At 30.9% G+C, this 16304-nt stretch overlaps 1 protein-coding gene across 2 annotated transcripts in view; it reads left to right on the top strand.

Moving 5' to 3' along the window:
* The first annotated feature begins 292 nt into the window (after nt 1–292).
* The window catches only part of LOC130898291 (PAN2-PAN3 deadenylation complex catalytic subunit PAN2), a 59687-nt gene continuing 43675 nt past the window's right edge, over nt 293–16304 (top strand). Inside the window, exons 1-6 of one of the 2 annotated variants that reach the window (XM_057807485.1) lie at nt 293–516; nt 581–739; nt 959–1128; nt 2463–2583; nt 5681–5874; nt 15072–15292. In XM_057807485.1, the coding sequence (XP_057663468.1) occupies nt 496–516; nt 581–739; nt 959–1128; nt 2463–2583; nt 5681–5874; nt 15072–15292 (886 nt within the window). In that variant the 5' untranslated portion in view covers nt 293–495. The remainder of the gene's footprint in view (nt 517–580; nt 740–958; nt 1129–2462; nt 2584–5680; nt 5875–15071; nt 15293–16304) is intronic. The other variant, XM_057807486.1, reaches the window with a different exon arrangement.

The raw sequence follows: 16304 nt of genomic DNA, 5'->3' as shown, positions 1-16304 counted from the left end.
ATACAATAATTTATTATGGTGCTAAGCAGTTTTTAACCTCAATGTTCATGAAAAAGTTATAGAAGTTTAAAATTTGATATTTCATCTAAAAATTAAACGTGACGTTCGGTGATAAAAAACTTGTTCTGGATTAGGATTCATAATAGCTGATATGTGATCTATATAATCCAGGGTCATTTTTTCCGAAAAGTTCTTATGATAATATAATATTGTGTTTTTATATTGTTATGAGAGAGTTGTTCAAAACTTTAGTGGAGGTTATGAAAAACTACAAGAAAAAGAAGAAGAATTTATGTCAAATCGAATGCCGTCAATCAGTTGTCAGCTTAAGAAAAAGACTTCTCAGCCTAGTAAAATCTACCTCTAATTTTTTTCCATCTGTTGCTTTTTGATTAGTATTTTGGTTGTGTTAAATAAAAATAGCTCTTATTATTTCACTTACAATATAGATATGCCCATAAAGTTTGGATTTCCTACACAGTAAACCTAAATAATATGTACTTTGATAATACTGGGGTAAGATTTATTTTATTCATGGTTAAGTGAAGCTTTTTAAAAACATTTTCAATGAAAATTTTAGTTAGCCGTAGTGGGCCAACCAGAAAACCCAGGTTTAGTTGGTATGGAAGAAGACTACGTACAAACTCACTGCATTTTGGCTGATGGAGGTGATAGATTTGGAGTCTCGGCCCTAACATTTGATAAACAAGAAGAATTGTTATGGATGGGAAATCAAGGAGTAAGATTAACTTATCATTAGTTTTATTTATCAAAAGTCTTCAACATATTTGACAATTAAATGTTAGGAAAACATTACCAAAGTATTAGTAAAGGTACATTTTCCATAAGTAATTGGGATTTAATTTAGAAATTTTCTATTTTATACATTATCATATAGTTAAATATAATTAGTTGATTGTTAAATATTTTGAATCATTACTATTTTATATTTACTTAGGGCCATGTTACATCCTATATTGCACCTGGATTTTCAAAATACACGTCTTTTCAAATACACGCTACAGAAGAAGTGAGACAAATATTAACTCTAGATGACGGTATTTTAGTTCTAACAGCTAGTACATTGAGGTATCAAATTAGACGGGGAATACCAGTATACACTCACACGTAAGTTTAAATTATCAATTTACATAAAATGCATTTAAATTAATAATAAAGTAACTCAGATCTAGTAAAGGGCTCTTCCACAAAGTTGAGACAATCTACTTTCATTAACCCCACACAATCCAGTTTTGTGACCTCACAAATTACAGAAAACATGTAGCAATCCTGTGAAAGTTTTCATATTGGTGATATTGACAAGAACAATGGTCATATACAGTTCAGTTAATATTTCTTCAATCTTTTGATTTGATCTATGGCTCCTCTTCAATTTATTGAGTCTGTGTCACATCTTGCGCTTAAGAAGCTGCCCACATTATATTCATCTTTTAAAGTGGGTTTACATGAAAGAAACCACATTATTTAATATTATGTTGAGCTGAAATTTCTGGAATTCTTGTCAATATTTGTACTGAATACACTGTTTGCACCACTACTACACCAACACTCACAATTACACTGCCTGGCATGAGTTTTGATAACAAAGTTATCTCCTTCAGAGATTGAAAATAACAGTTTACCTTCAGATACAGACCTTTTCAACTAACACCTAGTTAGTACATCTATTATATCTACCTCTAATTTTTTCTTCTGTTAAAACGTTTTTTTGAAATAGTGCTTGTGGTCGAAAAAAAAAGAAATTAGTGGAGTCTCCAACAACTGGGTAGTCTAAAAATAGTTTTTATATATTTTTGATTAACAAAAATAAAAAATACCTTACCAGGTAAATTGAGGAACCCTTTAATAACCCCAAACCCTTGCCATCTTATTTAAAAAGGGCTGAAATATTTTGTATATATTTTTAAATTTCCTGTTATGTTGCCCATAAAACTGGTCCGGGCTAGCAAAACAGTTCTTAACTGGGCATCAGCAGTTATAATAAGTACAACTTATTAACCAACACTTTCCTTTTAAATGTATAATAGAGATTAGAAAATATTTACATTCTTGCATTTGGTTGCCTGACTACAATTTGACACTAAACACTTGCGCACCCATTTTAGGTATTAAAATAATTTTTTGGTAAGTGAATAGAAAGAAAACACTTCTGTACAAGTTAACATGTGCAACAATGATGTTGACAAGTGGTTGTTGATAGGTATCCACCAATATGTCAATACTGTTTTGTGATTGGCTGTTGTATCGTCAAATCTATAAGCATATTAGTTGTGCTAATTAACTAAGAGAGTGCTCTACGTTTCATTTCCTCTCCTGCACCAGCGAGTTCAAATACCCTGAAAAGTAATTTAAATTTTGTAACATTAACCAGCACTTATTTTTAAATATTTCTTTTATACAATTTTTCTTTTTGTGATTTAAAATGCTTAATAATTTTTTAGGTCTCAAAATATGAATGAAATGCAGTGTATATTACAGATGTCGCCTAGTAGATTTTTATTGGGAAGCCACCGGGAAAAACTTATAGATTTCAACCTAAGTGTTGGAAAAGAAACTGTAGTGGTAAATATTATATCTATTACATATATAGACGTTTTACCCATTTAATGTTTTGATTTAATTCACTTTGTATCAATTTTTTTAAAACTAAATCATCTTTCTATGTAACTTGAAAGTGTCTGGCTGGTAACTCTTACTTGGGAAGTGATATTTGAAATCAGTTAAAGTATATATAACTGGTACTTAGATGGAATGAACAATAAATATTGAATTGGATGCCACTAACTTTTTAAAAGAACAAAATAAAAAGGTGTTACTTCAAGAAATAAAACTGTTACACAAACCTGATTTTCTACATTAATATAAATTAAGTTCCAGCAATAGTATATTTATTAACAAAGGAACAAAAAAATAGACATAAATCTTCTATTCATTCTGTTTCCCAAATAAATAGAAAATACAAATTTCCAGGTAAAGAAATTGTCAAAATTTTGGTTTAAATAATTGTTGAAAGAAATAATAGTAGAGGACCGAGGAACATATTTATGATGAAGTAATTTTGTACACTATGTAAAAAAAGATATTAAAAAAAAACTGATTATAAAGAATAACATTACCATGGACTCATTTTCATTTATTTTTAACTTGTTGCCTCTGGTAGGCATTATAGCAAAAGAAAACCTTGGAAATCTGGACTGGTATTTTTAACTAAAATTGAGTAGGAGGTCGAAAGCAAACTAATTTCTTTTTCAATGTGGAAGTGGCTATAAAACAGAAACTTCTGATTACTTCGCCACAATAATTGATTGACAAAATAGGAAAAATATTTGATAAAAAAACAAAACAGGCTGATTAGCATGATTTCTTACTACTTGCTCTTCCTATTTATTTATTGGTTTTACTTTGGATTATGGCTTCCATTCTGTTATTTTATTAATGCTCCCCATCCTCTCATATTCATTGTTTGTAAGTCTTCAGAGAACTTAATCTGATACGGGTCTACCTCTTTGTCTACTGCTGTATATTTTGGCATTCATGATTCTCCATTCATTGAATGTGGCCAAACCATTTTCATTGCCTAGTATTTCATCAATTCTTATTATTTCTGATTCTGCAGTCTGCTTCGTTCATTCTAATACCTCCATATATTCTTCTGTTAATCTTTTCTCTCAAATATTCTTAATCATTCTTGATCTTTTTGTGTCATCACTCAAAATTTACTGCCCTAATTTACAATTGGTCTCATTAGAGTCGTGTAGATTTTCAATTTTGTCTTCTTATTATAAGTTTGTTATTTGGGAGCAAATTATGCCCTATTACCACTTTCTATTCTTTTTTGTATGGCAGTGCTTGGTTTCGCTTTGTTGTTTATATTTAAATCTATTTACACCTTCGAAAGTTTTATTATATATATTATTAAATCTCCCTCTTCTGATGCCGGCATCTTAATAAATACCGTTTAAGATTAATTAATAAATAGGCTGAGCTTTTTCCAATTTCATTCTACATTTTTGAAAGGCTTTATCAGTTTTAATTTCTGGTACAAATCCGAGCGATTTATTCAATTTAGAACGTTTCTTTTCAGTTTTCTTGATGGCTTTGTGTAGTAGTACTATAAAGAGTGTACTTGAAGGACTATCTCTTTAACACCAAATTTGATATCTAAAGGATCACTTAATTTATCACCTTTTTAACATTAGTACAAGATTTTTGCAATGTCCTCCTGACCACATTTATCAATTTAGTGGGTATTCTCATTTCACTCATTGCTGTTAGTTTTTTAGGCAGTACAAATTTCTCTTTCAGAAGTATTAAGTTCTCGGTCATCAGCTTGCATTCATTATTTCTCCTCCATTGATTATTATTTTTGGCCTTATTGTTGCTCTGTAGTTTTTCATTTTGAGATCTGCTTCGATTTTTTTCATAAAATTTGAGGGTCGAATTTATAGTATTCTCATTGACTTTCCTTAATTTCTTTACATAACTTTTTCTCTTTACTCTTTAAGGTTATTAACTGTTACTCTTAAGAATTTAAATCTGTTTATGTTTTCAAATTCATCTTGAGATTCTCCAAGAATAGTTTCAGTTTAGTTTATTAGTAAACATCTTGTAGATAGTATTTAGTAGATTAGTAACTAACTTCCTCCCCATTTTAATGTATAGTATATTACTTAATTCTGTTGTTGTCTTCTAACACTTCCATTATTTTATTGACCTATGTTTCTGCTTTTGTGTTTATTGTTACACTCTTTTTATAAATTTGTATTTGATATTCTTCATAATTTTTCATTTTTGTTGTGACTAACCAGTAACTCATTTTCTTTTAATTTATAGTTTTCGTAATTTTCATCCAACAAATGATGTTTCTTTCCTGTGCTATTTTTCTTTGTAGTGTGCTAGTGATTAAAACACCTTTTTCAATCGTTGTTACTTCATATTCATGTCCATTTTCTGGGAGTTTATCTTAATACATATATAAATTTTATTAATAAATTTCTGTTGACTTTCTTTTCGTTTTTCTATATACCATATTTTTTACACATCCTGATTTCTTCTTGTTGTTATAGTGACGTTTTAGTTAATTTCAGAAAATGGCCTGATTCGACATTTAATCTTATATCATGTATCAAATTCTCTTTTTGTTTGTCCTGGGGTCCTTTTTTTTACTAACCCTAGCTTCATTTTTATATTCCAAACAGCTATTCGGTTTTTGTTTTTAGTTTTTCCATTTTTATTTTATTTTTCTTATTTGTACCTGATAATCATCTTCAGTGTATTGTTGCATTTAATCTCTTGATAATTTTTTAAGTTTGTTCTAGTTACTCTTCTCTCTATTCAGGTGATTTCTCATTTAATCTCGTTTTTTTGTATTGATTTTGCATGCAATGTGGTAAATTCTATAGTTTATTAGAAACGCCATTGGTTAACTATTTACCCCACATTTTATTTCGGTGTTATCACTCCCTTTATTTAAATTTTCGCCTAAATACCTATAGCTATCAAATTTTTTATTGTTTCATTATTTTCCAGAACAAGATTTTTGGTCTCTTCGCCAACAAAGAGATTTTTTGTTCTTGTAACATTGATTTGAAGACCCCATTTTTGTTATCTTCAAGTTTTCTCGTCATGTAAAAGTGAAAATAAGTTATGCTAATTTCAGACTGAAGTTGGAGAGGGGTGTGTTATGCTGAGACCTCACAGCAGATTTATTTGTGCTGGAAATCCATTAGGCCGGATAGATTTGAGAGACCCAAACAGTCTGAATGTGGAACACAGCATTGACACACATACAGGAAGTTTAAGCGATTTTGATGTGCAAGGAAATCTTCTAGTCACATGTGGATTTAGTAATAGGTAAGATGTTGTCTGTCAGAATAGTGTCGTTATGAATGAAATTCGGTTTGAAAATAGTATAATATATTATAAGGATAAAAACTGCATATTTTTTTTACGAGCAATATTTGCAGTTGCGAGGCGGAGCGCAGCGCAGCCGTGTGAATGCAAAATTGCGAGTAAAAATAGGCACTTAGTTCGTATCATATATACTATTTTTTCTCCGACCAAGTCAAAATTAAAATAAAGTTAGTTTTATTCAAAAATCGTTAATAATTTGATAATAAATTTGAACACCTATTAATTATAACAGCGATAGCAAGTCGGTGGTCATGGGTATCTAGTATTGTTGGTAAATATCGATTGTCAAGTAGACGTTAGTAGACGTACTAATCATATAATTTTTGTAGTAGTTTTTACGCTGCTTTCAAAATGAATCCCGAACATGATGAAAATATACCTGCGGATATATTGGCAAGAGCCGAAGCAGTATATCTAAATCTTTTGCCACCCAAATCTCGCCAAGATTACGAGCTTGCATATCAGCGATTCGTATATTGGTGTAAATAAAAAAATATGCAAAACTATGCGGAGAGTGTTCTTATGGTGTATTTCTCAAATTTAACAAAGACCATCAAGCCATCCACTCTTTGGTCACAGTATTCAATGTTGCGATCCACACTGGATATCAAAAATGTTGTGGATATTAGTAAATATTCAAAATTACGCGCATTGTTAAAAAGGCAAAGTGAAGGATATATATCTAAAAAGTCTAGGGTTTTTACGAAGGAGGAAGAGGATCAGTTCCTGTTTATGGCACCTGCTAATTTATATTTGATGATAAAGGTTGTTCTAGTATTAGGAATTGGGGGGGCTATGCGTTGTGACGAACTAGTTCATTTGAAAATTGATGACATTGAGGATATGGACTCGGTCCTGGTCGTAAAAATTTTGCAGACAAAAAACAAGAAACCTTGTTTGTTTACCATTATAGGCGATAATTATTTGCGTTTATTTCGAAAATATGCACTACGGCCATCAAATATACAGGAACGTCGTTTATTTTTGAAGTATGTTGATGGGAAGTGTCAAAGAATGGTTGTTGGTATTCACAAAATTAGTGCCGTGCTGCAAGAAATTGCAAAATTTTTGAAGCTAGAAAATTGGAAGGAGTATACTGGACATTAGCTAATAGAAACATCTGCTACACTTCTTATTGATGGTGGCGGTGACCTCACTTGTCTTAAAAGACATGGAGGATGGAAATCGAGTATGGTAGCAGAAGGATATATTGAAGAATCACGTATCAACGAAGAGAATACTGCCAGAAAAATATTGCAACCTGACAAAGAAGGTACAAGTACCTGTTCAGATATTTCCTCAAATGTTTCATCAACAGTTAAGGAAAATATTTTGAGTAGTTCTAACATTAATGAAAATTGTTAGTGATAATTTCAGTGGTGCTTTGAATTTTGGCAATAATTGTTCCAATTGTACATTCAATATCACTATAAATAACAACTAAATACCTATATATAGTTGCCCAATTAGTTTGTTTTACTAAGTTTGTAAGAGACAATGCTTTTTCTTCAAATTTCAATTAGAGAGCACAAATGCAATTACTGTTAGTCCTAGGATTAAAAGTAGCGTTAAATAATTATTATTGTTAATGAATGACTTAAAAGTTTGTATGTATCACTGTTACTAATAACATTGTATAAAGAATAGGATAGATTCATATTTTGATGATATTTTGAAGAGGTGAAAAAATAAGTCCTGGCTATTTTGTATGTTTTTTTTTTAACTTTCATTTGATTTATGTGATTTATCCATTTCCCCTTTTTTCCTGGGAAAAATATTTTTGATTTTGTTCTGCTTTCGTACTGTATTAATATATTTGATAAAATCAAAAACAATAACTTGTAAAAAATTTTAACTATACTAATATTTTAAACATAACGAGATGAAATATACCAAATGTATCATAATACAATATCGTACTAATAATTCAATTAATGACATTGTAGAATTCTTCAATTGTGCAATATGTCCTTTCTTGAAGAAATGCCGTCGTCGATATTCGGAACTTACTAAATCTATTTGTTACTTATAATTCTAAAGATACCTAGATAATAATTTTTGCATTAAAGTTCTAACAGGTCAGAGGTCGGTTGGGCAATAAACATCTTATGGCATTACCTAATGCTTGGACTTTCAGTTAAATTGTAAACAGACGGATATCAATATAAATAGAGTAGGATGAGTTAAAATTTTGTATTTTCAATACAATGTGAAGTTATGAAGTACATTATGAATAAATTGAAATAAATGAATGTAAATAAAAAAAGGTAATTGCATCCTTCATATTAGATAACTAAATAAAACACTTAAAGTTTTAGTAAATGGATTTATTAGAAAATATCCAACAGAAATATTAAATAAAGTAACAATAATAACTACACTTTTTATGAAATTGTTGATATAAAAATATAATAATTATAGACTGAGCGTTTGAAAAAATTATCAGAAACTACAAGTAGTACAGTTCTTGTGCATTTTACAGCTACAAAATTGTTAGTGGAAAATTCGAATGGCCAACAAATTGAGTTAATTTATTGTAATTTTAAAACTTTTCCAAATTCTCAAAATGTTTGTTAAAAAGTGTTGCTTCGGAACATTATTCACATTCTAATATTTTTGGAAATTATTTTTTTATAACCAGTACCCGACCCATTTGGACTATGTGTTATGAAAAAAATATATACAAAGTAGCTCTTAATTTTGACCACAGTAAGAAATGGACAAAATCCACTAAACAACCCGAATCTCCATTAAGAATACTGTAAACCCCCAAAAATGTAGTACATGTGAATATTGAAAATCAAACCACAACCCACACAAATATTTCAATATTCACCTTTTATCGAAAATATAATCTACTGCGAATGGACCTTGAAAAATGTACGACAATTTTTTGCATCAGTCTTAAACCATCTTATAATAATATAAAGGTTCATTAAGAATGTCCAATCTCTGAACTGTAGATTCTAGATCTCAAAATATGATGATTCTGCTCAACATGCCTTATGCAAATATTGCAGTTTCCGAGATACGGGGTTTTCAAAGTTTAAATTTGGATTTTCGCAATAATTTTTTGTTTTCACAATTTCTCTTTGAAAATTGGCAATTTTACGTTTTTTGGCATGAGGAATCATAATTTGCACTCTAATTTAACATTGGTAATAGAGGGCGCTAGTTACACTTATTTGTGTTAATTAAATCAAAAATTTTTTTTTGGGCTAAACTTACAACTAAAATAATAAAAAAATATTAAAAAGCGTTAAATTCTACAAAAAAAGTTACTCTTCTTTGATTCGTGTAACTCAATCGGTTATCGAGTTATTTTCTTCTAAAAAGCTCAATAAATTTTAATTTTTTCATAAAAAAATTTATTATTCGTTAAATATGTAACAATAACAAATTTGTAAACAAAAATAAAAAACTTCAAAGCAAATGCTCAAAATGCTCACCATTCACTTAATATCAAATAATCCTTGTCTATTATTTTTAATTACATCCGCGGCTTCTTCTATTTTCCGTCGCAGTTGTGGAAAAGAAGTAATTTTTTCTTTGTAAACTAATGCCTTCATTTGCGATCAAATTGAAAAATCCAAAGGATTTAAATCAGAGTCTCTTGGTGGCCAAGCTCACTTCCACGACCAATCCATCGATGCGGAAACTGTTCGTTTAAGTATTGACGAAGTTGTAAAGAATAATGTGGTGGTGCTCCGTCGTGCAAAAACTACATATTTTGTCTTAAAGCGAGAGGAATATCATCTAGTAATTCGTGTAAATGTTCCTGAAGAAAATCTAAATAAAGAGGTCCATTTAAATTGGTTGGCAGTTCAGAAGGCCCTATTAAATACCCACATATTACACCACACCAAATGTTAACCTTAAACTCGTGCTGAAAATGTGTTTCTCTCATAGCATGTGGATTTTCAGAATCCCACAAATGATTATTTTTATAATTGAATATTCCTCGTCTGGTAAATGTTGCCTCATCAGTACAAATAATTGTATCCAGAAAATCTGGGTTAACATTTTGTTTGTCTTGCAAAAAATGGGCAAATTGTAGACGTTTGAGGTAATAAATTCTGAACAGGATGGTATGATATGGATGCAATTTTTCCCTCTTCAGTATTTTAAAAATAGATGATTGGCTTATACCTGTTTGCAGACTTAATCGGCGAGTACTGATATCTTGATTCTCCGTAACACAAATTAAAATTTCATCTTCTTCATCGGTAGTGATTTTTTTTTGTAGCACCTTGCTCAGTTTAGTGATGGAACATAATCAAATGTTGAATTGTACAATGCAAATAGAAATGTTGTTTAAGACACTTAACTTTTTCAAAAAATACTTTATTTACAATAAACGACTTATAATAACTTAATAGATAAATAAATACTTCACAATGAATAACAACAAAATAATGAATGAACTCGAATTCATTGCAATGAACTTATATTTATTTCATCCATGTCTTAGAATCCGCTGACTATCTTTGGAATCTGTTGATTGTGTGGCAGTGTCGGGAACCTTTCACATTTCTATATAATGTACAGGGTGGGACATATTTGGCGGAACACTCCATTTGTGGCTTGATTATGATTAAATTTTTTCCTATATTTCCTATACTATGTGATGGTGATTGCAGATTTTTTGTTTATGTCACAAATGCATAATACAAAAAAATGGTCTATAAACTTATTCACGTCCTTGCACCAGATATCAAATATTTTTGAATTTTTCGTAGATACCCTTGCCAATAAAGAGGCCTTCTTTTTCCTCAGTTCATACACAGGGAATTCAGTCTGTTCCGATATCATAACCTAAGCATCATGCAACTTTTTTTGTCTTTATAAAATTTATAACTTAGATCCATAGTACAGGTTCTGTTCTAAAATAAATTCTTTTTCATTGTTCCACATATTTGATTCGTTACTGTGACGTCGTAGTGACATGTGTATTCCGCACGGTTGTTACCTGGACACTGAAGCGCGGGAGAATGTACAGCAATGTTCTCGGCTCCCTCGCAAGACATACTGAGGAGAGGCAAGAGCTATCCTGTACACTCGGCATGTTTAGAGAGGGTCTCGCAGAGAGTGTACAGCAGCCATAAGTACTAATATTAATTTCTGAAGTAATTATAAAAAATCAATTCTGATGTTTTGTGTGTCAACTCATTTTTATTTCCAATTTGTCATTATAAATAACACAATTGAGCTTGAAACTCTAGTTTCATTTGGTTCTTTATTACATTTGATTTTACCAGATATTTGAAACTAACACATTATAAATCATGGGGAACTAGGTGAAAATGAAAGAATTGCTTTGTTGATAATTGGTGAATTTGCAGATAGAAAGAGATCGTTACCTGAAGTTGCCGATTTGTTTAATTATGCATTTCCTGATAGAATATTTCACATTTCAAAGTCTACAGTCAAAATTTAAGGAATTTAAAGAAACTGATATAATAAAAATATTGTCGTTTGTAGATGAAAAAGTCACAAACGAAGGTAATGATCTTAATGTACTAAGTATACAGGAAGTTCCAAAAAATTAAATATCAAAACTTGCAATAAATAATGATATTGAGAGATCTGTAAGAAGGATACTAAGAATAAATTTCATTTTTATAAATTGAAATTCTACTAAATATTGAATGACGATGATCACGATAAACGATTAGAGCTTTGCAAAGAAATTTTGAATTAAATTGATATGAATAACATTGTTTTCCGCTGAAGCAACATTGGTTGCAAAATAATCTGGATTGGGTGGAAAAAGGTCATAAACAATATTCACAAAAGCTGATTGTTTGATGTGAAATAACTAGAAGAACAATAATTGGGCCCTTTTTATGAGAGACACATTAAATGGTGATAAAATTTTTACGCGATCAGATTATACCAGAATTAATTTGTTCGCTTTCCAATTGTATTAATCAATGACAGTTATCAAAACAAAATTGTTTTTAGCACGATGCTGCTAGGGTCAGACAATACCTGAACATTGTATATCCACAAAAATGGAAGGACCGAAAAAGTTGTATTGAGTGATCATAAAGGTCGCTGCATTTTTTAAGGGCTATTTGGATTGACCTCAAACTCTCTTGGAACTAGAAGATCGAATCGGAGCTGCGTTAGAAAATAAATTCAAAATTCGCTTAAGTCATTTTTTCACAGATTAGTATATGGTCGGGGAGCCGAAGGTTTTCTCTTGGAACAACTTTTATAAGTAAATGAATTTTGAATTATAGTTTATTTTGTATTGAATGAATATTTAACATTACTATTGAAATTGATATTGTTGAACCGTAACCTACAAGAGGTACCCAGTAAAAGTGGTTTGAGTAAATTCAGAAACATCATACCTACTCAAAAAAATTGTTGGTGTGCATTTATAATATTACTCGGTGACGTTATATCTTAAAAAATGTGACAACTCTGCTACACTATTACACAGTATATGAAATATACAAAATATTCATAGTTATAATAATCAAGCCATAAACTAGTTATTCTGCCAAGTTTGAAAGAGAGAGAGAAATGCTTTATTGTCAAAAAATTGTTACAATTTGTAAACAAAAGCTTGTAAAGACTAAATATCAAACATCAAAATAACTAAATTAAGATAAAACAAATGAAATAAAATTTCAATACACAGAATAAATCTATAATAAGTAACCAATTTATAGGTAATAGTAATAGGTAGTAATTAGTAAATAAGTCCATAGCAAAAATTAAAGCAGTGTGCAGCATGTCCAGAGTTAAATATTATTATTGAGTCGCACTACACGTACCTCAATAAGGGCATAATGTTAAGGAGGTGGATAAGCTCAGTTCTTTGGAAACTGATCTCAGCACAACTTGATTTTTTGGATAAGGTGGAAATATGTAAGTCCCATTTCAAGGAATTGTCCACAACAAGCCCTAAAAATTTATTGTGTTATTTAATAAAAAAGCCTGCAATGTATTTTCATAGTATAAAACTTTGGTTTTAGAAATATTGAGATAGAGATGATTAGAATGGCACCATGATTTAAGGGTGATTAGGTCACTAGATATGGTCCTATGAAGTGCCGCGAGATCAGGGTTCCTCCAAGAGAAACTAGTGTCGTCCCAAAATAGGGCCTAGTACTGAGCCTTGGGGCACTCCACATTCTATTAGCTTGCAAGATGATATCGCTGTATCAACCCTTACATGCTGACTTCTGTTGGTAAAGTATGACTTAAACCATGCGAGAGGTGTTCCCCTGAAACCGTAGTACTGCAATTTGTTAATTAAAATATTATGATTAACACAGTCAAAAGCCTTTGAAAAATCACAAAAAGTTGTTGCAGTGGAGTGATGGCTGTTTACGCTAGAGTATACATTATTAAGGAGAGAGAAAATAGCATCATAAGTGCATTTGTTACTTAAAAACCCAAATTGATGGGTAACAAGTATTTTATATTTAAACAGAAATGATAAAAGCCTCTTTTTGACCAATCTTAGATAAAGTGGAAGGAGTGCAATTGGGGGATAAATAGATGCTTGATTTTTATCTCCTCCTTTATGCAGAGGTATAGTTATAGCCGTCTTAAGGCACTTGGGAAAAGCCATTTTGAAATGAAATGTTAATTAAAGTGGTAAGGTGATTAACTGTGCAATCGGGTAGACTTTAAAACATTTTCGATGTAAGTCCATCAGTTTCAGATGAGTATTTATTTTTAATGTCATTAATTGTACTGCGAAGCTCTGCTAAAACTACGGGTATAAAGAAGAAACTGTGTAAGTTAGCATAAGCATCAAGTAGATATGGAAGCGGATTATGAGAAGAAGTTATAGAATTTGATAAATTTTTAGCTACATTTACAAAGTAATTATTGAGGTTATTAGGTGAGGTAGAGATTATGCTCGATGAAGAAGCCTTATTTCTTAGATCATTCACAATGGACCATGTTTCTTTAGAAACATTACGAGAACAGGCGAGTCGCCTATTATAATAAATATCTTTGGAAGCTTTTATTGTCTTATGATAAATTTTTCTGTATAATTTCACGTAATTTTTGAAGAAGACACTATCCGATAATTTCCTTAGGTGCGATAAAGATCGCATGTTCTTTGCAGATATACGTAAACCTTTAGTGGACCAGGCTTTATTTTGCTTATTTTTCATACGCTAGAGAGGAAAAGAATTGTATTCCAGACTAGTTAGTGTTTTTATGAATCTAGAAAATTCGAAGTCTACATCACCAGAGAACATGTTCCAGTCAGTTGTTTGACAACTGTGCTTGAAGTTTTGAAAATTTTTTTCCGAAAAGATACGACATAATTTGCGAGAAGCATTTTTAGTATTGGGTTTTACTGAAAATTTTGTTATCACTGCTTCATGATCGGAGAGACCTGAATTAAATACTGTACAGTCGGTAGATTCTGGATCATATAATGACACGACAGTCTATAGTACTAGAACTGATCTTATTCTGGTTGGTGCAGTTATATGCATGACCATAACATATTATATCATTGAACTGTGTTATTTCGGAAAAGTCGTTGTTTGTGGAAATGATCATAGTACCTCCATGAGATAAATTAGTATTATTGAATCTAGCTACTGTGAGATAGTTTTTGACAAGAACAGGTTCATTATTATTTAACCAATGTTCAGTGATGGCAACAATCTCTGAAAATGAAACCCCTCTAGTAAAATATACAGTTCATCTGTTTTGTGTCTTAGGGATTGAATATTAATAAGAAACAGGCCGAGTATGCTATCGTTCAGTCTTTCAAATGGTGCTTGCTTCTCTGATCGCGTCTTTTTGACTAAAATTTCTTTCTTCTACCTGTAAAGCTACTGGAATAATATGGTTTTCCCTAATTTTTTGAAGTTGTATATATATTGGAACTAGAAATTCATTGAACTATTAAAAAAATGTGAATAAAAGAAGAATGGCGTAAAAGGTATATTGTCTAGATGGGTTTTTAGTGGTCCATGGTATTATTTATCACAAGGACAAAAACAAACGATATATCTTTTTATTCTTGATTTTTGCAAGATTGAAATTGATGTAAAAACCTATTAATATTCTCATGTTTACATAATCATTCATTCAAAAAATTGAATTTTAACGTTTATTTAGATGTATATATTTTTTAATTATTTCAGGCATAATGCAATGGCTGTTGATAGATTTTTGATGGTTTATGACTTGCGAATGCTACGAGCAGTATCTCCGATGCAAACTGTTATAGATCCTTTCTTTTTGAAATTTGTCCCTTCTATTTCATCTAGATTAGCTGTTGTTTCTGTGATAGGCCAGATACAGTTGCTTGATACAATAGCGTTGGCCGAACCAAAACTGTGTTTATTTCAAATGGAAAACCCAGGTAAATTTTCTTTTTTATTCAAAAATTCCTTTAATGAAGGATTAATATACAAGACAAGCAGTGTTATTTGGCTATTATCGATTTGAATTGTTAATTTTTACCATAACTTGACAAATGGTTATTTAACCTTTCATTAGTCGCTAAATATTTATTTATGTAATAGCTCTAGAAAATGGAGATTTGCAGTAGTTCTCAGTAGATGTATCTCGAAGCCTTTCCTAGAAGTACAATCGGCCGATTTTAATTTTAAAACCCCTGGCCACCCTAAACCCGTCCTACCGCCGGATTTGTTCTCGTTCATTTCGACGTTTTGTAATTATTCAAACGTAAATTTTATTGTTTTTAAATATTTATTTGTTTATTTGTATTCTAAAAGTGCTTGTGCGTGTGTCAAATTAAAACATGAGTACAAAAATTTACGACTTTTCAAAACCAAAAGATATGGATAACTCTGAATCTGAAACAGAATACCACGTCGAGACAAGATCAGTTGATTCCGAGACTGATCATGAACTTGAAGTAAGCGATGACAGTAATTTTTTTTTGGGTAAGCTGGAGCTATTTTATGCACTATTGTGTTACATTGAAATGATCATTGTAGGCAAAGACGGAACACAATGGAGTAAAATTGTACCAAGAGTAACTCGAGCCCGTCCTCATATTATGATGAAGTTACCTGATGTAATTGGTAAAACAGCCATAAACGCCGAAACTGAATTAGATTGCTGGAATCTATTTTTTAGTGATATGCTAAACATGATAGTTGATTCCACAAATCTATATATAGAGAAGTATAAAAGCCAAATTCAACCGTGAAAGAAATTGTCGTACCACAAACTTGATTGAAATAAGAGCATTGTTTGGCCTGTTATACCTAGCAGGTGTATTTCGAGGAGGTCACCGCAATTTGAAAGATTTTTGGGCATCCGACGGGCTAGGAATCAAAATTTCTAATAATGTTGCTAGATCAACTAAGAGGTGGCCGATGGTAATTTTTACCATTTACTGAACG

Source organism: Diorhabda carinulata, chromosome 9, assembly GCF_026250575.1.
Source record: "Diorhabda carinulata isolate Delta chromosome 9, icDioCari1.1, whole genome shotgun sequence".
Taxonomy (NCBI): domain Eukaryota; kingdom Metazoa; phylum Arthropoda; class Insecta; order Coleoptera; family Chrysomelidae; genus Diorhabda; species Diorhabda carinulata.
Note: the sequence above shows the minus strand (reverse complement) of the source record. Positions and strands in the feature narration are given on the sequence as shown.